Raw genomic sequence first — 26,058 nt, forward strand, 5'->3', positions numbered from 1 at the left:
TGTTGTGGCTTCTAAAGAGCCTCGACGGTGGTGATAGATATCTCAGACTAGGTTACAAAGTCGCTCTATACCTGCTCCAGCTAGGCCTCGGACTCACCCACGGAGGGTAAGGGTCAATTTGTGAATACGATGCCCGTTCAGCAAGTTTAATAGCTCTGACATAGCTTACCCTAGCTTGACGTTTGATCTGCAGAAACGGGAAACATATAGGTACCTGAAAGTGAGTTAATCATTCAGTTGTAACGTTCTAGTTCCAAGACGAGCTATGTAATGTCTGTCAATAAAGGATTGGCTATTTCACATGGAAGTTTGATGATTGAAGCTTTGAAGGCGATCGAAAGAAATATGTACATCAAAAAAAGACAGTAAAAGGGAGACACATAAGCGATACGTGTGGTAACAAGTGACACGGGCGCAATATTATCTATTCGAATATTGCGATAGCCGAAAATTAACCCCTTGGATGAGTCAAGGAAAGTGATGAGTCGTTTCTCATAAAATGCAATATTGAGATAAATCAGTCCTCTTCGAGGACCTGTAAGATCAACTAGCCGCTAGACACGACCTCTCAGATCTTGTGGCAGGAGCCAGAGATCTGGGTCTGAGGAGGACCAACATCAACAGTCTGGACACCGCTGACAGTTGTCACGCTGTGATCGATGCCGTTGAAGGTGCATGAAACACCAGCCGTGTTGGAGGTGACATGAGAAATGCTGAGAGGGTTCGCTAGGATTATGGTCAGTCACCACGAGTCACTAAAACTTGGGCTAGGGATACATACTGATCTGAGTAGAGGCTCCGTTGAGAGGGAAGGCTTGGGTGAACTGAGCATCTGCTGCTCCAACAAATGTGATGTATACCAGACCCTCAGACCACCGACGGGTAGCAGACTGGCGGGGGGCGGCGTTGCATGTACCCCATACTTGAGTCTGAGGAGGGCCAACATCCACGGTCTCTGCGTCAGAAACATAAGTAACGCTGTTGTCGATGCCGTTAAAAACGCATGAAACACCGTCCGTGCTGGAGGCAATGTGGGAGATGCTTAGAGGGTTGGCTGCAGTAGTCAGAAATAGATCGCCAGCGTCGGGGTATCTTTGAAGTTGGACCTACTGATGGCAGTGCCGGTCCCATCTGTTGGGAAGTCTTGAGTAAACTGAGCATCGGCTGCACCAATGAAGGTGATAGAGACTGGGCCTTGACCGCGAGGAATGCTGGCTCCATTGACACCAGCAAGAAGGGCAGCAACGAGAGCAGGAGTGGATGAAAGCTTCATTTTGCGGGACTTTTGGATGAATGAAGAATCCGAAGAGTTTTGCTTGTTCGTGGATTGGAGACTAGTACTCGGTGTGCTTGATGCCTGATTCTGATCTGGATTTAAGGATTGGAGCAGGAAATTTGAGAGTTTATATAGATATCTAAGAGCAAGGTGCCGAATTCCAAAAGTAAGACAACTCAACTCACTTACACCAGCGCCGGCCTTGAGACTCCCTCGATGTTGCTATTTCCAGAGCATACATCGAAATACGAAGTAATCCGTGGATTGAATGAGACATAGCCATACATACTGCCTGCTGATTTAGCGGACTAATGTTGCCGGCCCTACATGTAAAACTCGTATGACAAGACATCATTGGCACGAGGATGTCATCTGAACAGCTCACTGCCCCAACATGACGAAGGAAAAATCGGATCTGTCTTTTACGAGCATTCTACACCTACATCGGCCAATCGAGGCCCAGAGCCATTTCCCAGGCGCATGGTTCGCCTGATTTGGTGCCACCGGTCCTAGTTTTGAACCCATTCTAAATATATCGACAATTCAGCCTCCATCTGGGGAGATATCCATGGATCCTGTCTATGACATCACCTCTTTCGGATACCTTTCGCCGTCACTCTATATCACCTAGCCACTGCAATACTATTATTTTAGCACAAGACAAAAAGCTACTAGTTTGGAACATGATAGACAATGAAGTAGATCATATTAAATTCAATCTATGTGGTGGGATGACTTGTGATTCGTCACTCATTCTACGACATGGCTAACCCATGGGATCACTTTCCGGCCTCGAAACTCGAACCCCCGAAGAAAGGTGAGACTGACCACTTAGTATTATATTCGCTCCGTTATCCTTGGTCACTACCTGTATGGGTAGGTGGCCCTATATCGAGCTTTACGGATTTAATAACCGTGACAGGGTTTGTAAATGGGAGTACGGTGTATCAATAGAAGGGAGCCAACACCGATGACACGTCCATCTAGTAAGCACGATCAATAACGTATGTTCTTATTGAAGAGAAAAAGAAAGAGACAAAAAAAAAAAAAAAGCCGCGCAAAACTAGCCGGGCCAGCGATCTACACGGAAGCGGCTCATTGAGAGACCCAACCCCAGATTTTCACTATTTACCGTAATCTGCTTATTAGATCTGTGTGTCCATGACATCTCTCAATAGTACATCAGTCAGCGTGGCCGTTGCAGCCATTGGCATTGAGAGCTGGTAACCTGTCTGTGTCAGATCAGTGTATCTACCCAAGGTTGGTAAGGCACGAATGCCTTCTAGAAGTCAGAACACTTCCTTGTGGGAGCCCAGTGCAGGGGCTCAGTTGTATGTATGGATAGCAAATGGCCTTAACTGGCGATGGAACACACTCCACTTGGATACTAGGATAGTGGATCCTACCTCTCAATAAGGCCCGTAGAATGCCACAGTACATGACAACATACCTTAGCATTCCTGCGTTGCGTCTTGTTCTGGCGTGAAACCAGCACTGTTCTGTGTTATGCATGCCTTCTCATTAGTCATGAAATCAACATATACTATTTGTCTTTCCCGATAGGGCGGGATGCATACGTGGATAGTATAAGGCAAAATACTCGTATTCGATGGTGTTCGGGTCGCCAAATCCCCGCACAGGAATCACACAAGCCAACGGAGAGCCTCGGATTTCATGTTGTACCAATATCTTAGATTTACGTTACTGACTAAGATCTCACGTTGAAGTATATGATCTTTTCATCCGAGCCCTACCGGAAAGTCGTGTTTAATGCACTCCACCTCGTTTGGCCCCCACGCACTGCCTGGTTGCCATATCTCTACACGTGTACAAATGTCATTATTCACAAAGAAACAACTCTATTAAGACGGTGTAGAGAACGTCTTCATTATGGGCTGCACATTGATGGGCCTCTTAACATATTCTTTGGGTCTTTATCTTTTCTACTTTGCCGCTATCCTCGTATACCGTTGCCTTTTCCACCCCCTCGTGCATATCCCCGGCCCAACCATCGCAAGAGCGACGTATCTATACGAGTGGTACTATGACCTATATCTCAGTGGCCAATATACATTCAAGCTAAAAGAGCTTCATAAGCGATATGGTACTTTATCTTCCTACCCTCCAGACGGAGACAACCCTAACTTGAAGTCAAGGCCCCGTTATCAGAATTAATCCCGATGAGGTCCATATCGACGATCCCGACTTTTTCGACGAAGTATACAACCAAACTAATGGCCGAGCTGAGAAACACCCGCAGGTTGCAGAGGCATTTGACCCGTATCCAGCAGTACACTCCGAATCACTTCACATCCACTTATGGACCAAGTACTGATACTGGAATCTAGACAATCGGCACTCAATGGCATGCTTTGCACCGCGTCAGAAGGAGTGCACTAAACTCTTTCTTTTCAAAGAAAGCTGTGAATGATTTGATTCCTGCCATGAATCGTCCCATTAGTATACTGTGTGACCGTCTTTCTGACGCTAGCAGAAGCGGAGAGACTTTGAATATGAAGCATATCTTCGCTGCTGTGACTCTGGATATCATGAACAACTATTGCTTTTCGAGGGAACCTAAGAACATCATAAAGTCGGATTTCGGTCGCAAGGGATTTGACGATGTGGACAGCTTCCTAGAAGCCAGTTTATTGGTCAGTGTAAATTGAATGAACGAAGGCCAGTCGATATTCTGCTGACAAGGATAGAATATTCACATCCCCTGGCTCATGCGTTTCAGCTACTCTCTGCCTGTAGAGTGCCGCGCAGCACCGTAGATGCAATGTATGCTCACCATCAGCAGGATAGTGCCAATAAGGTACTTGTACTAGCCATGGCTGATATCCTTGATTTCCGAAGGGTATGCGTCGAGCTTAGACTGGTCGCATAACAACGCTAACACACTGCAGGACCTGTCCCGCCAGGTTGAAGATATTCGCCATGGACGCGATAGATCCTACGAAAAGGCCGGGCATCGGACTGTTTTCCATGAGCTCCTGGAGAGCACATTGCCACCGGACGAACTAAAGCGCGACAGGCTGCGGGATGAAGCCTTCAGCCTGGTGACAGCCGGATCAGGGACTACGTAGCGGACTCTGATAGGTATGCTGTATGTTTACGACTATTTGAGGACAGGGCATACGTGCTTCGCGGAACTGCTTACTATATCGCCGCCAATCCATCCGTGCGGAAACAACTATACCATGAATTAAAGGCAGCTATTCCCGACCCTTTTATTCAGCCTCCCCTTCAGGAACTCGACAAACTTCCCTATCTGTCTGCCATAGTCCAGGAAGGTCTTCGGCTCTGCAACCCAGTTACACATTGAATTGGAAGACAGTTTCCCGACAAGACCTTGACTTGCCAAGGATACGTGGTCCCGGCAGGTACAACCGTCGGGATGACCGCGTTCCTCACCCATCAAAATACGAGCATATTTCCCGAGCCAGAAGCCTTCCGACCGGGCAGATGGCTATCCGAAGACCGGAAGCGGCTTGAGCGATATCTAATACCGTTCAATCGTGGAACACTCGGTCGTGTTTAGGAATTAACCTTGCCCGTGCGGAACTCTTCCTGATTCTCGCGGCCGTCTTTCGGCAGGTTTGACTTTGATGTATCCCAGGTGGAGAGAGCAAGAGACGTCGAGATTAGCCGAGATCATATTCTGGGTGCCCAGGCTCCGGACTCTGCGGGGATTTTGGTTAAGGTCAAGACATGTTAAGGGTGGTTGGCGCGAACTGGTAGCGCTATCGCCGGTTGCTGTGAGGTTGTTAGGGTTAGAAGTGATTGATTGGTTGACTCGAGTATCTCGAGTATCTGTGACATCAATTGGGGAGAACGCGTACATATAATCCCCACTGCACCATCGTGCTCCTGTGGTACTTTCTATGTTTATGTTTTTGGTTTCAGGATTCGAATAACTTCGGTCTTGTATTTATAGATCACGAAGAGAAGTTGAGGGGTCACTTCATGGATGGATTAATTATGCGAATAATAGCGTGTCACGCCATTCTAGACTATATGGTAAGGTGTGAAGTGGACGTGATGACACACAGCGGTTAGGACTTGGATAATATAATTGGTGTTTATAAATGATATAAACCAAAATAATAAAAATCTGGAACTTAGGTCTAGTAGACTGGAAATATAATATCTAACTCTCGATAATAAAAAATTACTATCTTTGATAATATGTAGAAACAATCTAAAAACAATGATTTCAACTGTCTTAGGGTTTTGAACTGGAAAGGTCTGAGGGCGATGTTTGCCTTAGGACACTTTCGGTCCCAAGGTGCACTTCGAACGGTGTGAGAGAAGCAGCCGCTCTCAATAATTCTTCTGTCTTCTCTACGACCATCTCTTACCACAGTCGCTGCTAAGCCGAGATCTGGCCGAGAAGCCCTTGTACAATTAAGTATATATGATATAGTATCTTGAAATTTCAACAGGAGTTGGACAAAATGACGTCAATCTGATCGCATGCCCCGAGTTGTAAATACTTATAAATATCACAATGTTGACTATCTTAAATCTGCCACTTGCACCATATCTCATACATCACAATATCCTCCAAGGACTTACTTCAAAACAAACGGAAACAGGAAAAAGAAGAAATACCAGAGAAATATGCAATCCGTTCTGAAACCCATAATTGGCCCTAAGAAGGAGATCCACGATCTAACCGGTCGAGTCGCTCTGATAACCGGAGGGGCATTGGGCATCGGGCAAGTACATTCTTTCCAAAAAAAAAAAAAAATAAATAAATAAATAAAAACGACATTTGTCGACTGACCACCATTGCTCAGTTATGAGGTCGCCCGTGCCTTCGTCCTCAATGGGGCGCGCGTGATCATGGTAAACCGAAAAGAAGATCAAGGCCAAGAAGCTATCGAGAAGATCAAAGAGGAAGCCGGCCAAGATGCCAAGATTGAATGGCGCTCTTGTGATATGGGCAATCTCGCTCAGATCAAGGAGGTATTTACGGGTATCCGGGAACGCGAGGAGCGTCTTGATCTGGTATGCCCTATGTCCTACTCGAACGATCCTTTCGAGCAGAGATGCTAACCAACCATGCTGTGTATAGCTCATTCTCTCCGCGGGCATTAATGCAAACCAGTTCGGCTTAACTGATGATCACATCGACCGACACTTCCAAGTCAACTGGCTAGGCCAGTTCTATGTGTGCAACTTACTCTTCCCGCTGATACGGAAGACGTCGAAATTGCCGAATACGCCTGCGCCTCGAATCGTGTGGGAGTCCTCCGAGCAGCACCGTTCGGCACCCAAGGTTGTCCATTTTGGCTCCCTGGAGGAGATCAACAACCCCGAGATTGACCCTACGGAGCTGTACGGGAGGTCGAAATTGGCGATCATTCTCGGGGTCAAGTATGGGTTTTTGGATCGCGTGATTAAGCCGAATGATGACAATATATATGTACTTTCGGTACACCCGGGCGCTGTAAGCATCTCCTCGATACCATGAAACGGGGTGTGGTTCGTACCTAACCAGGAGATATCTAGGTCAACACAGCCATGCAGCAGCAGTGGCAAGATGCGTATCCCGGATTGTTCGGGAAGGCCAAGACAGCCGTGATGTTGGCAATCGGTCGGGATGTTGAACAAGGTTCCTTCAGTACACTCTGGGCATCCACGAGCCCGGAGATAAAAGAAAACAGTTGGAATGGATATTACTTCTCAGATTCTGTACAACCTGGGAAGGAATCGAGCCAGGCATCGGATCCTACTTTGGGAGCTTCACTTTGGGACCTCAGTCATCGTATCATCAAGGATAAGGTTGGAGAGGATTCAATTGTGAACTGGAACTCCAGCAAGCCCTAAAGTAAGGCTCCTGCTTGAAGAAATCGATCTCAAGATATCTCTGAAAACAATCTATGCATAAACGGGTTTGAAGATTCTTAACGATAGGCATATACTAAATTGATTAAGTTGTACTAAATTCGGCACGTTTACATGTCTATCGACGCAGTATAAAACCTCTTGAGTATCACAACACGCTCTTTTTCTTTCTTCTTTCTAGATCTAGACTAAGACCGTTGCACAGGAGAGGTGTGGGGTCACATCGAGCGTAAGGGCTTTCGTACACCAATAGGAAAAAAATGATACAAATAAGTTCGCCAAGACGACTTCGCCTGGCGTATTCCGCGTGTTCGGCGTTTTGGGTGTTAGACTATCTTGCTATCTCGTAATGTGACCATGAAAAAGGTGGCTCTTTTCCAACACACAGCTACCCGACAATTCTCAATCATTACGGGAGTATTTAAAACAGACTTCCGTTTCTTTCGAGTCAGGATGCTGTCTCATGACCTTTTTATCATCTGTCTACGATTAACCCCTCGATCTAGTGCCGAAAGCAATGGCTCTACCGACTTTCAAGCAGTACTTCCTCCCAGAAAAGAACGGTTTCGACAGACTTATGCTTCGTGATGTCTTGAAGGTCTCCCCCAAGAAGGGGGAAATTCTGGTGCGAATCAAGGCCGTCTCTCTGAACTGGAGAGATGGCATCATTGCCGAGGGCACGTACCCGTTTCCAGGCCCTGATGCCCTTGCCCCCGGTAGTGATGGAGCAGGTATAATTCTATCCATCTGACACCAGTGAATAGATATCCTAATGCTTCTGGTAGGTTATGTTGAAGAAGTTGGCGAATGTGTCTCAGAGTGGAAAGCCGGCGACCGTGTTCTAGCAAACTTCACCCAGGAACATATTGCTGGCCGACTAACGCCACTAACCTTGCTGACCCAGCTTGGCGGGGAGTCCCAAGGCCTCCTGGGTGAATATTTCATCTTCCCCAGGACAGGCGTGGCCCGTATTCCGGATTACCTTTCCTATGAAGAGGCATCGTGCCTACCTTGTGCGGCGCTGACAGCTTGGAATGCGCTATACGGTCTGACGCCTATTCGTCCCGGCCAAACAGTCCTTCTGCAGGGTACCGGGGGTGTATCCACATTTGCATTGCAAATTGCCTCCGCGGCCGGTGCAACGACTATTGTCACCTCGTCCTCGGATGAGAAGCTGGCCAAGGCGAAACAACTCGGCGCAACCTACGTGATAAACTACCGGACGACGCCAGATTGGGCCACTGAGGCCAAGAGAATCACAGATGGTCGTGGGGTGGACCATATTATCGAAGTTGGAGGGACGCTCACATTGCAAGCCTCTTTTGATGCTATCGCGATGCACGGGGTCATCCATTGTATCGGCCATATCACGAATCCGGATCCTCTAGGTGCAGGGAAAAATCTCCGAGGCCCAGATGCCGCATTTCTTGCTCTAGACCGGCTTTGTATTTTGAGAGGCGTGGTGGTGGGTTCATTGGAACAATTGGAGGAAATGATGCTTTGCTTTCAGGCAAAGTCTATTCGGCCAGTTATTGACCGTGTTTTTGACTTTGGTGACGTTAGGAAAGCTTATGATTATTTATGGAGTTCGAGTCATACTGGAAAGGTTGTGATTCGGGTTCCCCAAGTGTAAATGCGTATGCTAGATAATAGTTCTCCGCCGTTGTTTCACTTTTGATATTACAGATTCAGAGATTCTATAGTGAGTCCTAGTGAATAGGATCAATAAATAATTTGTCAGCACCCCGCCTTTAGGTAACTAACTAGCCCAATAATCCCGGGCTCAGTCATTCCCGGTACCATATCAGATATCATGGCCATATAAAAGAGATATAAGCATGTCTACCACGATAGCTGCGATACGACGGCGCAATGGCTCCAAGCATGATAGAATGGGTTGCTTGACCTGCCGCCACAGGTTGTGTCCATCCCAGCCCAGTATAACTACTCCTATTATTAACTCGTCGCAGACGCAAGAAGTGTACACCGAATACTTTCCCCATTTGCGGCGCATGTCAACGTTTAAACCTCGAATGTGTTCGCGAAGCTCCCCGGCAACTGTTGCCTTTCCGGGGATCTATAGTCCAGGCGGGGAGCCAGGATGCAGTCTACGATCTACCATCTGCCTCCGTCCCTGACTATGTTAAGACCAAGTCCCCCTTCTTGCAGATATCAGATGGTGCCGAGTCCAATAAGAGGCGTTACTCTATGAGGTTCTACATCACAACACTTTCTCAGTTTCTAACAGTCAGTGACAAGGACAATTCCTTTCTTTCAGGTATGCGCTCCAACACCAAAATATGACACAAGACACTGCCATGCGTATAGACTTTGTCCCCATGTTGCTCGAGTTTCCCGCTCTGGCAGATGCATTAGTCGCCTGGTCATGTGGTCATCTATCCTCCCTCGACAGTTCATATCACATCACAGCCTTGCAGGCAAGATCAGCGGCTCTTCGCTCGCTAGCGGAATCAATTGCTTCAGATGAGATCAGTAGCTACGAAACCAGCGCAGCGACCGGGGTTGTTCTGCTAACGTCAGAAGTATGCCTAGGCGATCATACCAGATGGTATAACCATCTTATCGGTGTGAAAAACATCATTATGCTAGCTCAAGCCAAGGAAAAATCAGGGACTATTCCACTCCAAGGCCCAGAAGCTCTGAAACAGAGCGCAGAAGGCCAATGGGTTCTACGCAACTTTGCGTACCATGATATCGTCGGCAGTGTGACTCTCGGCAAGCCGCCACTACTCCAAGGCAACTATCTACGAGGGATTACCGATGGAGTTGATACTTATCTGGGTGTTGCTACCGAAATATTGACCATGATCTCAGATATCAGCTGCCATGACCCACTCAACCTAAGTCTTGAGTTCTCCCGGTATCATCGGACGGCATACCTTATCGCCGCAAACCAATTCTGGACGTTAGATTCGAAGCTAGCATCCTGGCAATGTCCCGCATGGGCAATACCATCGTTAGCAGCGCTAGCGTATGCCTACCGCAGCGCAGCGTTGATATACCTCTACCGTCGCACACTTCGCGGACTGAATACCCTTACCAGCTGCGAGGCTCTCCGTCCTGTTCATAGCGTCGGCCTGAGTCAGACATTGAAATGTAAACTCCAAGATGCAGCAGCAACAGTATTACGACATGTTGCAGAAGTCCCCCTTGATACGTTACCTGAATCAGCTCTTCTTTTTCCTTTGTTTCTCGCCGGCGGAGAGGTTATGGACGACTTGGAGATAGAGATAATTCGCATGCGGCTGAGTATAATGCTCGAGAAGCGCCAGTTTCACAATATTCGACGTGCATTAGAGGTACTCGAGGAGGTATGGGAGCGTCGTCGGGCGAGCCTGGATTCGGACGAAGATCCAGATGTCGATTGGCAGGAGATAGTGAATCGAAAGAGTGGGGGACTTCTGTTGACCTAATGGTATGATTTGTAGGTCTAAAGGGCTGTTAATTGCTTCGGTTATTTTATTTACAGTTGCTTGGCTAGTTTCCAAGTTTTATGTAAGGGTAGGAAATTATTTCAGACATTGACCCATGGGGCATGATACTCGCATGGAGTAAGGGTTAATGCGAAGACAAAAGGAGTTCACATAGGGACAGCTTGACCGTCGGATTCCACTAGTAAAAGCAGGAGACCTGGTCGACCGTGAAAAGTGAGGTATGGACGCTAACTTCCATAATTCATAGATTGGCCCCTGTAATGATAGAAAAGGCCAGGTTCAAGCTGATGTCAGACGAAGCTTGTGTGGATCCAATTCTGTCTTCAACATTCCTCAAATTCCCCTATTAAGATCCTGAGCGTCGCGAAGATCTGAAAGCCTTTAGAGGATCAAAAGGGCTATTAAGCCACGTACTGCGGCTGATAAAGGTTGCCACCGGTTGCACCAGCCTTTACCTCCATCAAAAATGGGAAGCGAAGGCCAAAGTAAGTAACATATGGTTCGCTGATGAGGCTTGGTGTATCTTGCGTATCTAATAAGAGACCTTCTGCGATAGTAGGCCAAGGGTTGTGTATTGGAGGTTTCAATCTTCCCGTCAATCTTACTACACAGTTAAGATCTGAAAGCCCTGATTACAAGAAGATACCAGCAAGTTATAGCTTACCTCTGTTACGCGCAACCTCTAATCCTCGCGGTTTTAGATCGTTGATTGCTGTATGTAAGGCTTCTGTCCATTCGACCACCCCTGCTGGTTTCGTTAAAAGCGCCTTGAATTCCACCCAGGGTTCTCAGAAGCTTGATAAAGGTGAATGCCATCGTCAATAGCTAGATTAGAAATGCTAGTATCAGCATTTTTAATCAATTCTAATCAATGACCAATAACTGCCAAGGCAACCATATGCCCATGTGATTCACTAGCGACTCATGCGCCACATTTTCTTGCAACTGCTAACCCATGCTGCAAGCCCTACGAGAAAAGCTGAGCATGTTAATTCACTTTATGGACAGGTATTGTAGGATTATCCAGCCCCTATAGCCGCGACTGGTAGGCACAGAGTCATACAAGCTTGTACGCAATGCAGCCAGTCAAAGTTGCGGTGTGACAGAAATTAGCCATGTGGACGCTGCCATGTCCAACCGAGCCATTGTCACTACCATCCTTTAAAGCGCGCTTCCAAGCCTGAAGTTGATAGCAATGTCTCGGTGAAACGCCCCAAAGTCTCAGGCGTAGCTGGTCTGAAGTACTGAATCAAGACCACTTTCCCGGATCGGGGTGGCACAGTATACCGTCGGGACCAGTTAGGACACAGAATCCAGGACTGGACGGCTCTATTCTGGCACAGAGGTACCAGCACTATACTGCTTACAGTGAAGGCGGGGCAACAAGCGTGATGGCTACCATACAGGCCCTGTCTTTACCTGATGACGACCTGAATGACTTCACGAGGTTGGTTTAGCCTCTCTGTCGATCAAGCGCTCCCGCTAGACCTAGCGTCCCATGACCTAGACTTTTCGACATTGGACATGGTTCGACCCTCAGTTATGGAAGAGTTGCCGTTGCAGGAGCTTTCGGATTTTCAACCACGTAACGCTGCTCTACCACCCTCTGACATAACCGAGCTTTATAAGCACAATCAGCTACCAGAAATGGACAAAGATGCCGTTGAATCGAGACATTATGACCCTACCTGTGCTGAAACTGATGCCAGCTGATCTTCCCAGATATGAATGCCGTTCCCATTGAGAATGTCGAGGCAGAGAATCTGGCCCATGTAGAAGAGGTTCCAGCTGAGCTGACAGATATTGTTTTCCAACTGGCAAGCCAAATGCAGCTTAATTCAAACTACCCTCAATCCATCGAACTGAGCATCCCACCGGCACATGTCCTCAATGCGTGGGTTCAGTTATACTTTGAACATTTCCATCCGATAGTTCCTGTCCTGCATAAACCAACGTTCTCTACTTCTGGAACATATCAATTTCTTGTTTTTACGGTGGCTGCGATCGGTACCCACTTTTCGCAGTTGAAGGGTGCAAACGCTTGTCTAAAAGCAATGCATGAATTGATACGGCGGTACACGTCCTACACGGTGAGTAACCTCAGTCGAACAAATATGGGCTCAGGTAAGCTAATAGGTAATGGAAAGTGCGAAAAATGGAATAGAAACAGCCGTGAGCTGTGGATGATGCAAACGATACTCAATCAATTGGGTCTGATGTACTCAGGCGATTGGAGAGCTTTGGAGCTAGCTGAACTCTTCCAAGCTGTTCCAGTTACTCTGGGTCGTCGTAAGCGTCTCTTCATTAGCACGCTTTCACCCGAGGAGAAATAGCACGTTTCAAGTCTCGACGAACAGCGCCGGCGGACATGGTTTGCAATCTGGGTGTCCTCCTTTGACCCACCGTTGCTAAATTATAAGGCCTATGCTAATTGGGATGGCAGCTTGTCGATACGGCCTATGATTAACCAGTTTGGCCTGTGCACTATGATGAGGGTAGACTAGCTTCGAAATTGCCTTCCCCAATCAGAGGGTCGCTGGAATGCTTCCAGTGCTCAGAATTGGGCTATTTTTGGGGAGGGAAATGGTACGCGTTTATGGTCGAGAATCTGATGCGTATAGTTGATAATTCATACTATAGGTCTGGAAACTCATACAACCCTGGGACAAGTGATTCAGAAAAAGAGGTGGAATTCAGTGTGGTCAAAAACTTGGAACGCCCGGAAAGCAGACTATCTTGCAATATTTAACCAACATCGTTAAAGATAAAGGCGACATCTCTCCAGGGTCTCCTACATTCTCGCTGGAGGAAAGAAATGAAGCCATGAAAGTACTGGAGGGACTTTTAGAAGAAACAAGAGACGAATGCTACGGGTTTTCATTATCTGAAGTCAAAGCATCTGCCATCCACCGTGTTATGATCCTCTCCGCGTTGACAAGTTATCACACACCGACATCAGATATTATCTCTCACGCTATAAAGGTAATCTATGGAAAGATGGATGATAGCTCTTGGACCCAAATTATCGATCGCTGGTCCGACTTCCCGTACCAAGGGCGCCTGGCAGTTCTCTATGCGTTCACGTCTTTGAGACAATTCGGTCGGCTCGTTGCACTCATTTCATAACGCCTGTACACTTCCTGAGAGCAGCACTTGTCCTCTGGCTACATGCAACGATATACGATCGACTAAGACAGGGTCGGGAATACCAATTCCAAGTGCCTATGGTTGTTCTAGATTTTAAAAGTCTAAATACCACGGCTACCAAGCAGTGGATCTCGAATGGGTCAAGCTGTATCAAACCTGCGGGGGTTAGTAACCTTCTAAATAGAAAGGGACGATGCAAGATTTTGGAAGACTCCGTTGTTATCATGCGATCTCTCAAAGCCTGGGGCATCAGCACTATGTACGCACAGTTACTGGCGAGAGTACTAGACGCTGAAAATATGCGAACAGCGTGAGTTGGGTGTTAAATGTCGCATTGGTGACCTAGCAGATATACTGGTGATCGTAATCCAGCTGAATATGTTACCAATTCGATTCTAGGTTTACATCTCTGAGAAGTAAGAATTGAGGAGAAGCTGTAACCCACAGTGGCAGCGGTAACGGCACGGATATTGGTGGACAGGCCTCAGCCATACACAACTGAAACGGGACTAATAACTTTAGTAAGGCACTAACAGTGGAAAATAGGGATGAGCTCTCTATCGAGGGATACACCTCTTCTGAAGGCTCAGATTCAACAAGAAGGTAGCCAGCTTAGCGCTCAAGGAACCCCACGATAAGCGTACTCAAATGGTTATGTCTTGACCTTCCTGACGGGATCAACACAGTAAAACCCTCTTCTGATATTAAATGGAAATCTAAGGACATGTTTAGTAACGGTAGCACAAGAATCATTTCATAGTCATTGTATCTGGTGAATAAAGGCAAGAGAGCGAGAGATGGTTCAAAAGCTTCATAACGGGCTGAGAGAAGTTCCAACATACCAAGGAGATCGCGACACGCACAGCAGAGACTCCCTGTACCTCCAAATCACCAGAACTGGATATGTGCAGCCTTCTCTTCTTTGCAGATAGTGGTTCCGATTATATAGTGTTCGATTAGCTATGAACGATGCGGTAGGCCATCTGTGCAACCTTTGCTCACAATTACCCTCCCAACCATATGTGATCATTGACAGACTAATTGAAGCATATGACTCAGTATTAGGTGTTACTTCGAGGTAGATAGACAAAGGGAGAAAGGAGGGAAGCAGGAGGGGTAAATTGTGAAACAGAGATATTTGTAATTCACGCATGGGTAGGCCCGGTTATTGTACACGTTAGTTACCTATAACGATTGCTTTATCATTTCCAATATCTCTTCTGCAAAGTTACCTGTTTGGTCATGCGCTATATCACAAACCGGAGCGGTGCGAATGAGGGTCTAAGAGATATGTCCGTTCGGATCTGTACAGCAACGGAATGGGTGTTGGGGACAGCGAAGACAGATGCCATCCTGCTTTAACATTTGGGATACCTAGGCATTGACTACAGACTAGAGGAGAAACCGGTCTATACATTCAATTCTCTTGAAAGCAGTCGGTTAGCGGAAAAAGCCTTGTAACAAGTGCGTTGGCTCTTCATTACGTGGTGCAGTACTGAGTAGCAGAGCGAACGACTCTCGAGGACTTCTAATAGTCCATAGCAACGCTGGATGTAGTCCGTAATAAGAGTGGTACCTGATATACTCGTAACCAAGGACTAAATTACCCGACCGCTATAAGCCTTTCCAACGAGGAAATGGCTAGCTGGGTGTGTGCCATGCGTCCCCTACCCTGAACCCCATTGGAAAGGGATCACTTGGATCCAATACGACTTGTTGAAAACCGGTAATCCACGCACTGCCTTTCACTGTCGGCAGAATTGCTGGATACTTGCCCACTTGAGTGGTTCCCCTAATCTTACACATGAACTCAGTTCCTGTGATACCAATATGACAAAATGATTCTTGCTCGGCGAGCAGACCACGAGCATGCAATACCGCCATCCTCGCGCAGGTTCCAGTGCCACAAGGGCTCCGATCGAGACGACCAGGGGACACAATGACGGTATTCTTTGCCCTCTTACCGGAGGCTCCATCGTCCTCTAAAGGCTCGGTCAATATGAAGTTTGATACCCCATGTATTCCCGGATTGTCCGGGTGCACAGGATCAAACTTGGCCTGGACAGCTCGCTTAATCAGCTCACCATAATAGACCAGCTCCTTGCCATGGCGTCCATCCAGCGTCAATCCAGTAGCAGATACATCAACCATGGCATACATCATCCCACCCCACGCGATATCGCATAATACTTTTCCCAGGCCAGGGACATCGACTTCCAGATCCAGCTCATAGACAAAAGCTGGAACATTATCGAACGAGACCGCTTTGCATTTGCCGGCTTCACAATCAGCGACAACCGTTACCAGTCCAGCAGCCGTATCGAGGTTTAATGTCGTCGTCGGTTCTTGCATCTTGACCATACCAGTTTCCAGGAGCACGGTGGTTGTACATATGATATTGGACCCAGACATCGGGGGATATTCGTTGCTTTCCATGATAATGAAGCCAGCATCTGCGCGAGGGTCGCAAGGAGGTAGGATAAGATTGGCATTCTTTGCTGGTCTGCCCCGAGGCTCGTTCAGCAGGAGCTGGCGTAATTCATCGGCTTGCGTCCAGAAATGCATCATCTTGTCGTACATTGTGGCTCCAGGGACGTCTAGAACGCCGCCGACAATCACATCACCTACCTCGCCGGCAGCATGGACTCCTACCACATTGATAGTCCTTGAGAACCGCATAGCTCTTACTAGGTATTTCGACTGGTGATCTATACTACGCCTTGCTGGGATTCCAACAGCTCGGTCGAGAGATATGATGTCCTGGAGTTGGAGGGAGAGTGGGGGGGTAAGCAAACCCCTCACATCCGCTGATTTCAACCACTTTTCTCCGCGTTGTCCCTGATGCACAGACGCCTCGGAACACACGCAATGGAAACTACCCAAGAAATACTCTGATATTCCAGCGCGACCAGAGGCCTGCCTATCCAAGGTCCCACGCAGCCAGCCAGCCTGGACATATTCCAGTGGGAAATTCTGTACAATTGGTTATCTTCCCAGTCTCTTCACAATGTCAGTAGTGGGCAGCAGATATCATCCCAGCCAGGTACGGCGGGGATGCCCCTTGTACGATAGATGCATCCCTGTTTCCCTCTAATAGAAGCTGAATACCCCATTGGACCACACGCTATTGGCTAATAACATGCCTCGATTTACCATGGCATACTTCAGAAAGTAAGGTAGCTCTGATTGTCCAAGTACATACGACCATTAATCTAAAAAATGGAAAGTATTTCCTGGAATTGCCTTCTGATCCTGAGCTTGGGTTTCCCGTACGATGTTCAGTATATTCTTTCCCTCACTTTACTATGCTAGCCAGCACCACTGGTAGATACTACGCCCTCGCCGCGGTGATGGCGGAAAGATTGAACGATAGTGAAAAATGTGGGGCGCAAAGGTTCCCTAGTTCCAATTAACGTGGGTCACCACCTGCGGCACGTCACCGCCTGCCGCACGATATTCATACTCACCGACTTTCGAACCTCAACAATTTGAACCTTTATATCTCAACCAATATGACTCTAATCGAAGAGACGTTAGCAGTAATCGATTCGTTGGGACCTGGCAAATTGATTAATTATACTAAAATTGCAAAAGAATTTGGTATACACCGGTCAATCTTATCAAAACATCACTGAGAAAAATAATAGTCAAGAGAGATATAATATAAAAATCAGCAAGTTCTTAATAATCAACAGTCTAAAGAGCTTATAAATTATATAAATAAGCTAAGGAAGCGTAGACTTTAACTTTTATATAAGATACTTCAGAATTTTGTAAAAGAAATTACTGGAAATAAGCCAGATAAAAACTGGCCTGCTCAGTTTCTTCAACACTATCACAAGGATCTTATATCTCATTGTACAACCGGATTAGATACTATATATAAACAAGCTAATTCTGCAGCTAAATATACTTTATATTTCTAGTGTATTAAGCAGAAGCTACAAGAATATGAGATACTGCTAGAGAATATATATAATATAGATAAAAAAGGATTTCTTATTGGAATCTTGTAAAAAGGCAAGAGAATCTTCTTAAGATAGAAATATGAATAGAATAGCCTTAAGTAATATCTACAGAGTAACTCCAGGAAGTGGATTACCTGCCTGACCTATATATGTGCAGATAAGATATCGCTGTCACCTGATTTAATCTATTAAGCAATATCAGGTAAGATACAGGACTCCTGGCTTCAAGACTTCAATCCTACAGACTATTCTTGCTTTTTTTATCTCTTCTGCATCTGGTTGGATAAATAATATACTAGGAATTGCATGGCTTTGTGAGATATTTAACTGTGAAACTAAAGATAAGGCACAGCGGTGCTGGAGACTTCTAATACTTAATAACTATAGTTCTCATGTTACCAAGGAGCTAAAGCTCTGCTACCAGGGCCTTGAGAAAGCTATATTTAAAGAACAGAAAAAGCGCCAGTTTGGAAAGCCTATTACTTTTAAATTACAAGCTTCTGAGGATGGTGGTACCGTCTTTTACTCACCTAAAAAGATTTAACAGTTCCGTGATCTTCAAGCAGTAAAGGAGAAGGAGATACAGGCTACTAAGGCTTTAAAAGAGTAATAAAAGCTTTATTAATAGTAAAAAAAGAAAGAGAAACAACGCTTACTTAAAGAAAGAAAGTAATTCAGGGCCTCTTAATAAAAAATTAAACTTTAGCAGATAAAGAAAAGAAATATTAAAAGAAGAAAGCATATATTACTAAAGAGACCGCTGTACAGCTTTAAAATAACTTCAGAATAGCTAGAAAAGATAAACTAAAGGCTTCTAGATTATCTATAATTCAAAATACTGGAGATTCTATACTCCAGGGGCCTAAAGAGGTTGTTAAAGCGCCTTTGCCTATAAATTATCAAGACAGGCAGATCCGCCTGCCACATCGCTTTCGCGATGATTAAAAGCTAGATAGTATAACTTTCAGGCATCAAGAATACTACACCTTAATATTTCTGTATAATTTGAATTATATGTGGTTGAAAAGCGTCATTTTAGTTTGTAGTGCATTACCTCGAAATCGTGCGGCAGGCGGTAACGTGCGGCAGGTGGTGACCCACGTTAATATTAAAGTAATTCTAATTTCACTCTTGCCACTCATTCATCATCGACCCTACTGCCGAAAGAAAAAAACATTTATGATTCGATATAGCCTCTAACAACGGGCATGTATGGTGAGAAACAAGAAAGACGTGCACAGTCTTGGGGTAATCTTTCCGAGCCCTACGAGTTTTCCGTATGAAGCCGCGGCAGCGCACTGTTTGTAACAATTGCAGGATTCGGAAGCTGGGGGTACGACTCGACTCTATATTCTATCTTGATTTCAATCAGCGCAGCCCTAACCTTGCACCACAGTGTGACGGAAAGAGTCCTGCTTGCAGTCAATGTGTCCTTACGAGGCAGCAATGCGAAGGCTACCCAAATAATTGGACGTTTGTCTCACAGAACCGGATCGCCTCGAACAAGAAAAAGATTAGAAAAAGAGACATCCAGCACGACGACTCAAAGCCTAGTCATCCGACCTCCGCATCGAACAGCCAGCCGGTCCATCCAAGTGATACATTAAGAAGGACCTCGACACCACGACCGCAGTCCTTCAATCCGACCTTGGTACAGCTGAACTGGCCGATCACGAACCAATATATAGACTTCATCGTACAGGCTTACATCCCAGGCGATGAAGTATCTCGCGAATCTTCCGGGACTCAATCGCATGTATGCGGGTCTTGGGTTGAGGCTCTTCCTCATCTTAGCCGCGCCAATGATCCGAATGGTATCCTATCCGCTGCAATCAAGGCCTTGTTTGCTTCTATAGCGCAACGGGGGTCCTGGCGATTAAATGCGAGGCCAGATGCTACAGAATCCTACTACACCGCTATCCAGTCGCTACAGAGAGGCTTCAGCATCCCCGGATACCGTTTCGGAGCACAATTCGTAGCTTCCATAATGTGTCTATGCCTTACCGAAGTAAGCTTTAGCAAATGTCGTATACAGAAATTTCTATGATACACTAGGGTCTGACGAATATTCAGCTCATACTGCCCAAGTCTCCCTCGGGGCCAGTGCTGCATGCTAATGCTATCAGCGGGCTATTCGAAGCTCACGGCCCTCAAGCCTTCCGATATGGGATTCTACACAAGCTATTCGTTGGCTTTCTTCCCCTTGTGGTGAGCAGACTCTTCATACTCCCTGCTAGGCTGCATTGCCTAACTAGACCTTATAGGTAGTCGAAGCCTTTCGGAAGCGCCAGCCAACATTTCTTGCTTTGCAGGAATGGCAGAGTGAACCATTTAGCATCAACCCCCCTTCGATTATGCAAAGACTGCTTTGTGGAGTCGCGACCATTCCTTCTATACTATATAAGATTGACCAAGAATATGATGCAAGAATTCGGCCTACGACATCCACGTCTAGCCCAAACTTATGTTTACTCACTGATGCGCTCACAAGTCTTGAGCTTTTCGAATCCTTACTTATCGACACCCAGGGCAGGCCCAACTATGAGCTACCTCACGAAGGATGGGAGCTATCCAATCCTGCCCTCTGGTTCCCGAACATAAGTATAGCAAATATGTTCACACACCTCTGGGCCTTCAAGATCGTTTGTCTTGCTGAGATTTACAAATTGGATGCAAATTGCTCTCATTTCCCAGCAAATGAGACTCCACTGGCCAACGTCAATTCAGGCATTATTGGCCAACATATGATAACCCTATCACAGTGGATATGTCGCAGCATGGAGTATATGCTGCAGGAGAAGATGGCGCTTTTTGGCCCAGCGTCTACATTCTTTCCGCTTCAAATCGCCTATAGAACGTTGAGAAAGGACGCGTCGAAACAGCCGGATGTTACTTATTGTGAGCAGATTGTAGCACGTCTGGTTGAGAAGGGTTTCCAGGTCGCGCCTTATTTTGTGTACAGTGATTAGTGCTTGGTCGGTATAGGTCGTGAGAAATAATGAAGCTCGATAAATCGGAACCTAGTCCTACCCTTCAGTTCCGTTTGCGGTATAGTCACTGTAGCTGATACATGGACGATCCACTAAGGTGGGTCGGGTTGAAGCGCTTCCTTTGTGAGGTATATGTCGTTCATCGTATGGTCTGTGAAACTAAGCAAGCATTGTCATATTGAACTCAATACCCATGGGTAGACCCTTGCAGATCATAGTTACGTATTTTAGGTTTTCATTAAAGGCCACAAGTACTTTTGTCGCATTTCAGGAGAAGGAGCTATTCGTTATCCAAAGCTGGGGTCTCTCATAGGGTGTCCTGGGTTATGCCAGATGAGTTTCCAAATACTATTGCACCAGTAGCTCAATAATGACTCTCTACTTTATGCTATATCTTCATATAAGCAATGAGATATCGGTCAATTTGATTGGAATAAGAAATAGACGTTTTTGACTGGATAGAGTCATTGGTCATTGTGCTGAACACGTTTTCAGAGACTTAAATGAACGTTAGTTTATAGACAATGATCCAAGTTGTTATGCTTCAGCCATACTCAGATTCACCATCTGCCATAACAGTGAATATGAATGGATGTACATGCTCGCAGTACGTCTCTACAAGACAGTCCCTGACATAGTCTTGATTACTAGTTTAGCAGGAAATACTCCTAAAGGAATGGGAAACGACTGCGGGCTAGGTCCTTAGACCTGATGAATGTGTAGCGAGATGGATGGCTTAAGGCTTTCCGATAGAGTCGGAGCAGGCAGATCGTTCCACTATTTACAAACATATGATTCTATCCGATGATTGGCAGATATTTAATCCAGAGAGACTTTTTTTGGCGATCCAGCAGCAGCATGCGAAAGAACTGCGTGAGAGGAAACTCCAACACCAGGCAGATCGACGCGCTAAGCAGAAACGCGCTGGGGTGAATAAGCGCAAGAGAGATCGACGGGCTGGGTGGTCTCAGGAAATACGCAACATGTTCAATAAACGCCAAAGAGAGCCGAGGAAACTCGAGAAGAATGAGTGGGAAAGAGAGCAGGAAGCACACGACGAGCAGGAGGAGGATGCTGAGTATTCTGAGTAATATGGTATTCTACCTCCTGTACCCTTAGTTATTTGCCTGGTCACTTTCTTTTTCCTTGACGTTCTGTTTGTCATACTGTTTATGTGCTTCCCCTACGTTTGTCCATGTGCTCATTATTTGTTATTCCATGAGTATACATATTCTTATAGACCATCAACCCTGACTCACTCTTCATTCGATAACCTTTTCATGCTTAATATGACTTCAAACATCCTGCTTATTTGGACCTTTGAATACAATCCGCTGTGTAATACTGAGTTAAAACTTACGCCAGGTGACTTGCCGGGATGAAAGAACTATTTGTCACAAGTACTTATAGGGAATGTCCTGAAGCAATACCATTTGGCAGGTTAATACGTCTACCCCAAGGCTCTACTTCTCAACTATGCATGCCCGAACACACACCTACAGGTAGGAAATGTAAATATGCACTTGATGACTTTTGCTAAACTCCTATAATGGACCGGATACAAATACATGCACACAATATTATCCCAAGCCTTCCCGGATAGTTCCTCGTGGGGCAGGTGATTACTGGAGTCTTCCTTCGAAAATGTCCTGGTAGGATCCGTGAATAGTTGTTCATGGGCTCTGAGCTTGTATATAAACCTGCATGATTTAGGGTCTTTCGGTCCTCCGTTTCTAAATCACCACCCAAAACCTATTTCTTGTAATTCATCGTTTGACCTTTTTTGCTAGTGCTTCTTTCTAACGCCTTGGAAGGACATCCTTTACTTTTTCATAGCGGCCACTAGAGAACCACTCTATAACCCAAAATCTCGCATGCGGTTCGCGTTTCCAGCTTATAAAGATTTGCTCAAGGGTACTCGCTTTTTCCATACAACATGCCTTCCCTGCCTGTCATCCTGAGTGTAATCAAAACGGAAGAGTATGGCTCAAGGCTATATTCCTCCCCCAGCCCAGTGCCATATTTGGACCGCAATGAACAATTGGCCACTTTTTCGCACACATTCGAGGAAGATGAGCTATCGTACCAGGCCAATGGCAGAACCCCGAGCAGGGCCCTGCTACGCCATCTCAAGTCAGCATGCAAGCTTGCCCACGAGGATGGAATTCCATACATGTGGTCAGATATTATTTGCGCGTCTACGCACGATCTGGGGAGGTTGTCTGGTGAAGTGAATTCGATGTATGGAATCTACAAATGGGCAGAAAAATGCTACGCCTATCTTTCAGACGTCACCAGGCTGGATGAGCTGAAGTCCAGCAAGTGGTTCAAAATGGGGTGGACGCTCGTCCAGCTGGTAGCCTCGAGGGAAGTAATCTTTCTCAACAAGAAAGGCGAAGAAATAGCGAGGAAGAGCACACACCAGTCCATCTTGTTCTCAGCCACAGGTATTGAAAATATGGTCTTGATGAATCGAACATCTCTCAGAAACGTGTGTGTAGCCAAGCGCTTTTCGTGGGCTGCTTCACGAAGCACAGTATCTGAAGTGAACATGGCCTATTGCCTAATATCTCTCTTTGGTGTTTCTATGGATCTTGAGTATAATGAGACCTTGGAGGCAGCATTTCGTCGACTTCAGTTCAAAATAATGGAAAGATTTCCCGACGATCTGTCCATCTTCGCATGGGCTTGCCAGTCTAGTGGGGATTCTAATAAAAGCCAACTGCTGGCAAGGTCCCCATCCGATTTTGCCAATTGCGAACAGGTTACAATTCGACGCTATCCCTCTTATCTCAAAGTACCGGTATGGAACCGACGCTTGATTACAAGTGGTTCCGATGGAGCTCACCTCAACCTGCCTATCCTTTTGAAAAACAACAAGTGTAATATCATACTCAACTGTTCCCTCCCGCAAGCTCCTCCTCATTTTCTTTGCAATTCACTCCAAGTGATACCCCGGAGAGAAGAATGGGAAGAGGAATGGGCTGGACAATATGAGTATATTCGATTTCAACGCTCTGGACTGGAAGCGGTCTCTGATCGTACAATTCAACAGGATGTGACACGTCTAGTTGATGAGTGCATCTACCTCCGTGCAGATGGTGTCGCAGTGCCATATCGGCCTTAACTTGTGAAAACAACATCTTACGATGCAAGATACATTTGAATGCTAATTTCCTTCTGGTCTTCCATCTTCTGTTGCCTCTTTGTGTCTAACCCTGTGGCAGGTCAGCCTTGTTGGAACCAGTCAATCATTCAATTATTCGTTTACAAAGCAATTTCCATAGATAATAACAATGCCTTTCTCGTGCGACTTGGCAGGTTAATGACTAGAGTACACAGCTTTGGCTTCGACAGAGTCCCATTATTCTTAAATATCTAGATGCATCGTTTTGCTTACAAGGGTCTCTCTCTTCCTTCTTTGGCATCCAGTGTCTATGAGTATATAAAATCCTCGAATTTAATCTTAAATGCCAATAGGCTCCGTACAGACACACACAAAGATGTGGCAGCTAGTAGGCCAGAGTTTTGCCCAACCCTCGTTTTCCCCTGTCTCTTTACATTCTATTTAACGGGGCCTTTTTCGGTATATTCCTACCGAACGAAGCCCCAAAGTTCCGCTCTCAATCGAGCGTTGTATCGGAATATAGACCGCAGAGCGGCCCCAGCTTTCTCAGTCCTATGCACGTCCCCTTTGTTCTGTAGAATAGAAATTTGATCCATCGCTACCCCATCATCGGCCTTTGCCCGCTGTGTTCATTGTTTCTATTTTAGTCTCTCTCTTTGAAAATATGTGGATAAAAATTAGTCAGGGATTTGCGGGACTAGCCAGAATAGTAACATAAAACTGAGTAACGAAGAAACAATTTCGTACAAAACCTTCAATGTTCCTTGGGGTAGACCGCTGATATGTTGTACTTTCTGGGGTATATCCCAAGGGCCTCGCGCAGTATGGCGTTACCGCAGACAAAGGTCCGGTTGTGTCCAACGCCGTTCGAGGTATATACATGTGTTAACTGGCAGTCTCCACTTCGAATTGTTCTACATATCTACACAGCCAGGCCTCTTCCCAACTATGTTCCATCGACATGCGAAACAGGAACGTAGCAAATCAATTGAATACTGAAATAACCGACAGTCTCGCGCGATGGAGCCCATTTTGTGCTGGCATCTGCTCCTATAAAATGGTACACGCCCTAGGGTGAGTGAATGTTTCTAACGGATAATCCAGAATTGGGCTTAATATCACTCCTATTTCTTCGCGCTTATTTCAATAGTCCTGTCGCCGATGTACTATCCAGCGGATGGAGCTCCCCACAACCGGTTTCGGCCTCAGTCAATCTAGCTTCGACATTGCCTCCCACTTTTGCACCTCTAAAATTGCTGCTCGTTAACACTGGAACTCGGGAAACCGAGTCTTTCGAGGATGTCCGGGGTTGTGATAAGAAGTAGGCAATCTTTTCCTATGCATACATTCATTAAGCTGGGGTATAGTGACGGGTAAGATTAGGGCTACAGGCCTGGGTCTAAGAACCCTAAAGCTAGGGGCCCAATGCTCTCCCAAGTACATACACTTAATTAGAAGTAATTAAGTACAAGGGGTCTCTTAGCCTTGTAGAGCGCGTAATCTACGTAAGTGTTGTAGTAGAAATAGTAAGAACTATTTATTTCCTTGGAATGACGAACTAAAAATCTCTACTAATCTACTATCGCTACTAAGAAGGCTTTGATTTATGTATATCGTAAAATCAGGGATTTAACTGATTTTTGATTTTTGCGGAGTGGCTACCGTACCTGATCCACCTGACGCTCGATTTTCCATGAAAATCAGAATTAGAAATGAAGCTCTACCACCACATATATTGATTACTATCGTGAGATTTTTGGGAGTTTTCTATTTAAACTATATGGAATATAAATAGCTATTTTAATGGTCCCGAAACCGCGCAAGCAGGCGAATCTGCCTATCTCGACGATTTACACTATATGAGGCCTCTGCACTAACAACCTGATCTAGATCACTAATATCCTTCCCATTACTTGGAGCTGAAGGTATAGAGATCTTATTCTTATTCTTGCCTTTTCTGACCTGATTGATATTATTTGAAGCTGTAGGTTAGTTTCTTTAGTAAGTTTTTCGTCGTACTTTTGGGCGCTACTTTCGATTGTTTCCTGCTATTATTGTCACGGCGTGACCTCTGGGTGCATTCAGAAGCTTAACCGCTGCGTTATCAGCAAAGGACTAGGATATAAAGCCTTCCGCTTTGTACTGCACTCTCATATATAAGCTTGTTCAGGATTCAGGCAGGCAGGTAGGTGGCCCGCTGGCACACCGTGGCACCACTAAGAGATAATACAAAAAAGTA

The 26,058-nt window shown here is 45.9% G+C and overlaps 10 protein-coding genes across 10 annotated transcripts; 8 read left to right on the forward strand and 2 right to left on the reverse strand.

Moving 5' to 3' along the window:
* Positions 1-568: 568 nt before the first annotated feature.
* Positions 569-1,273, reverse strand: BDW43DRAFT_307940 (uncharacterized protein; the record flags this gene model as incomplete). Its single annotated transcript, XM_032046355.1, has 3 exons — positions 569-726; positions 782-1,054; positions 1,111-1,273. The coding sequence occupies 3 exons, from the start codon at positions 1,271-1,273 to the stop codon at positions 569-571; spliced, it is 594 nt and encodes a 197-aa protein (XP_031903763.1).
* Positions 1,274-3,181: 1,908 nt separating this feature from the next.
* On the forward strand, positions 3,182-4,997 carry BDW43DRAFT_297939 (cytochrome P450; the record flags this gene model as incomplete). The annotated part of the gene is made up of 9 exons (XM_032044477.1): positions 3,182-3,380; positions 3,433-3,566; positions 3,625-3,930; positions 3,985-4,029; positions 4,080-4,136; positions 4,186-4,361; positions 4,412-4,592; positions 4,629-4,789; positions 4,877-4,997. 9 exons carry the CDS (start codon positions 3,182-3,184, stop codon positions 4,995-4,997), a joined length of 1,380 nt encoding a protein of 459 aa, XP_031903764.1.
* A 905-nt stretch (positions 4,998-5,902) lies between these two features.
* On the forward strand, positions 5,903-7,114 carry BDW43DRAFT_323188 (short chain dehydrogenase/reductase family protein; the record flags this gene model as incomplete). Its single annotated transcript, XM_032049700.1, has 4 exons — positions 5,903-6,000; positions 6,082-6,292; positions 6,360-6,734; positions 6,797-7,114. The coding sequence occupies 4 exons, from the start codon at positions 5,903-5,905 to the stop codon at positions 7,112-7,114; spliced, it is 1,002 nt and encodes a 333-aa protein (XP_031903765.1).
* A 390-nt stretch (positions 7,115-7,504) lies between these two features.
* Positions 7,505-8,871, forward strand: BDW43DRAFT_266501 (zinc-dependent alcohol dehydrogenase family protein). The gene is made up of 2 exons (XM_032040874.1): positions 7,505-7,863; positions 7,918-8,871. Exons 1-2 carry the CDS (start codon positions 7,650-7,652, stop codon positions 8,763-8,765), a joined length of 1,062 nt encoding a protein of 353 aa, XP_031903766.1. The 5' UTR covers positions 7,505-7,649; the 3' UTR covers positions 8,766-8,871.
* Positions 8,872-8,963: 92 nt separating this feature from the next.
* Positions 8,964-9,322, forward strand: BDW43DRAFT_266502 (uncharacterized protein). The gene has a single exon (XM_032040875.1). It carries the CDS (start codon positions 8,971-8,973, stop codon positions 9,268-9,270), a length of 300 nt encoding a protein of 99 aa, XP_031903767.1. The 5' UTR covers positions 8,964-8,970; the 3' UTR covers positions 9,271-9,322.
* A 2,699-nt stretch (positions 9,323-12,021) lies between these two features.
* On the forward strand, positions 12,022-14,048 carry BDW43DRAFT_323190 (fungal specific transcription factor domain-containing protein; the record flags this gene model as incomplete). Its single annotated transcript, XM_032049701.1, has 7 exons — positions 12,022-12,277; positions 12,310-12,677; positions 13,059-13,082; positions 13,119-13,173; positions 13,228-13,283; positions 13,318-13,670; positions 13,733-14,048. 7 exons carry the CDS (start codon positions 12,022-12,024, stop codon positions 14,046-14,048), a joined length of 1,428 nt encoding a protein of 475 aa, XP_031903768.1.
* A 1,121-nt stretch (positions 14,049-15,169) lies between these two features.
* On the reverse strand, positions 15,170-16,105 carry BDW43DRAFT_266506 (proline racemase family protein). The gene has a single exon (XM_032040876.1). It carries the CDS (start codon positions 16,093-16,095, stop codon positions 15,376-15,378), a length of 720 nt encoding a protein of 239 aa, XP_031903769.1. The 5' UTR covers positions 16,096-16,105; the 3' UTR covers positions 15,170-15,375.
* A 2,779-nt stretch (positions 16,106-18,884) lies between these two features.
* BDW43DRAFT_266509 (Zn(II)2Cys6 transcription factor domain-containing protein) lies at positions 18,885-20,717 on the forward strand. The gene is made up of 4 exons (XM_032040877.1): positions 18,885-19,035; positions 19,099-19,710; positions 19,776-19,910; positions 19,967-20,717. Exons 1-4 carry the CDS (start codon positions 18,982-18,984, stop codon positions 20,669-20,671), a joined length of 1,506 nt encoding a protein of 501 aa, XP_031903770.1. The 5' UTR covers positions 18,885-18,981; the 3' UTR covers positions 20,672-20,717.
* A 766-nt stretch (positions 20,718-21,483) lies between these two features.
* On the forward strand, positions 21,484-21,783 carry BDW43DRAFT_307947 (uncharacterized protein; the record flags this gene model as incomplete). Its single annotated transcript, XM_032046356.1, has 1 exon — positions 21,484-21,783. The coding sequence occupies one exon, from the start codon at positions 21,484-21,486 to the stop codon at positions 21,781-21,783; it is 300 nt and encodes a 99-aa protein (XP_031903771.1).
* An 845-nt stretch (positions 21,784-22,628) lies between these two features.
* On the forward strand, positions 22,629-23,819 carry BDW43DRAFT_307948 (uncharacterized protein; the record flags this gene model as incomplete). The annotated part of the gene is made up of 1 exon (XM_032046357.1): positions 22,629-23,819. The coding sequence occupies one exon, from the start codon at positions 22,629-22,631 to the stop codon at positions 23,817-23,819; it is 1,191 nt and encodes a 396-aa protein (XP_031903772.1).
* Positions 23,820-26,058: the final 2,239 nt, after the last annotated feature.

The sequence above is a fragment of the Aspergillus alliaceus genome, assembly GCF_009176365.1.
Source record: "Aspergillus alliaceus strain CBS 536.65 unplaced genomic scaffold BDW43scaffold_7, whole genome shotgun sequence".
Classification (NCBI taxonomy): Eukaryota; Fungi; Ascomycota; class Eurotiomycetes; order Eurotiales; family Aspergillaceae; genus Aspergillus; species Aspergillus alliaceus.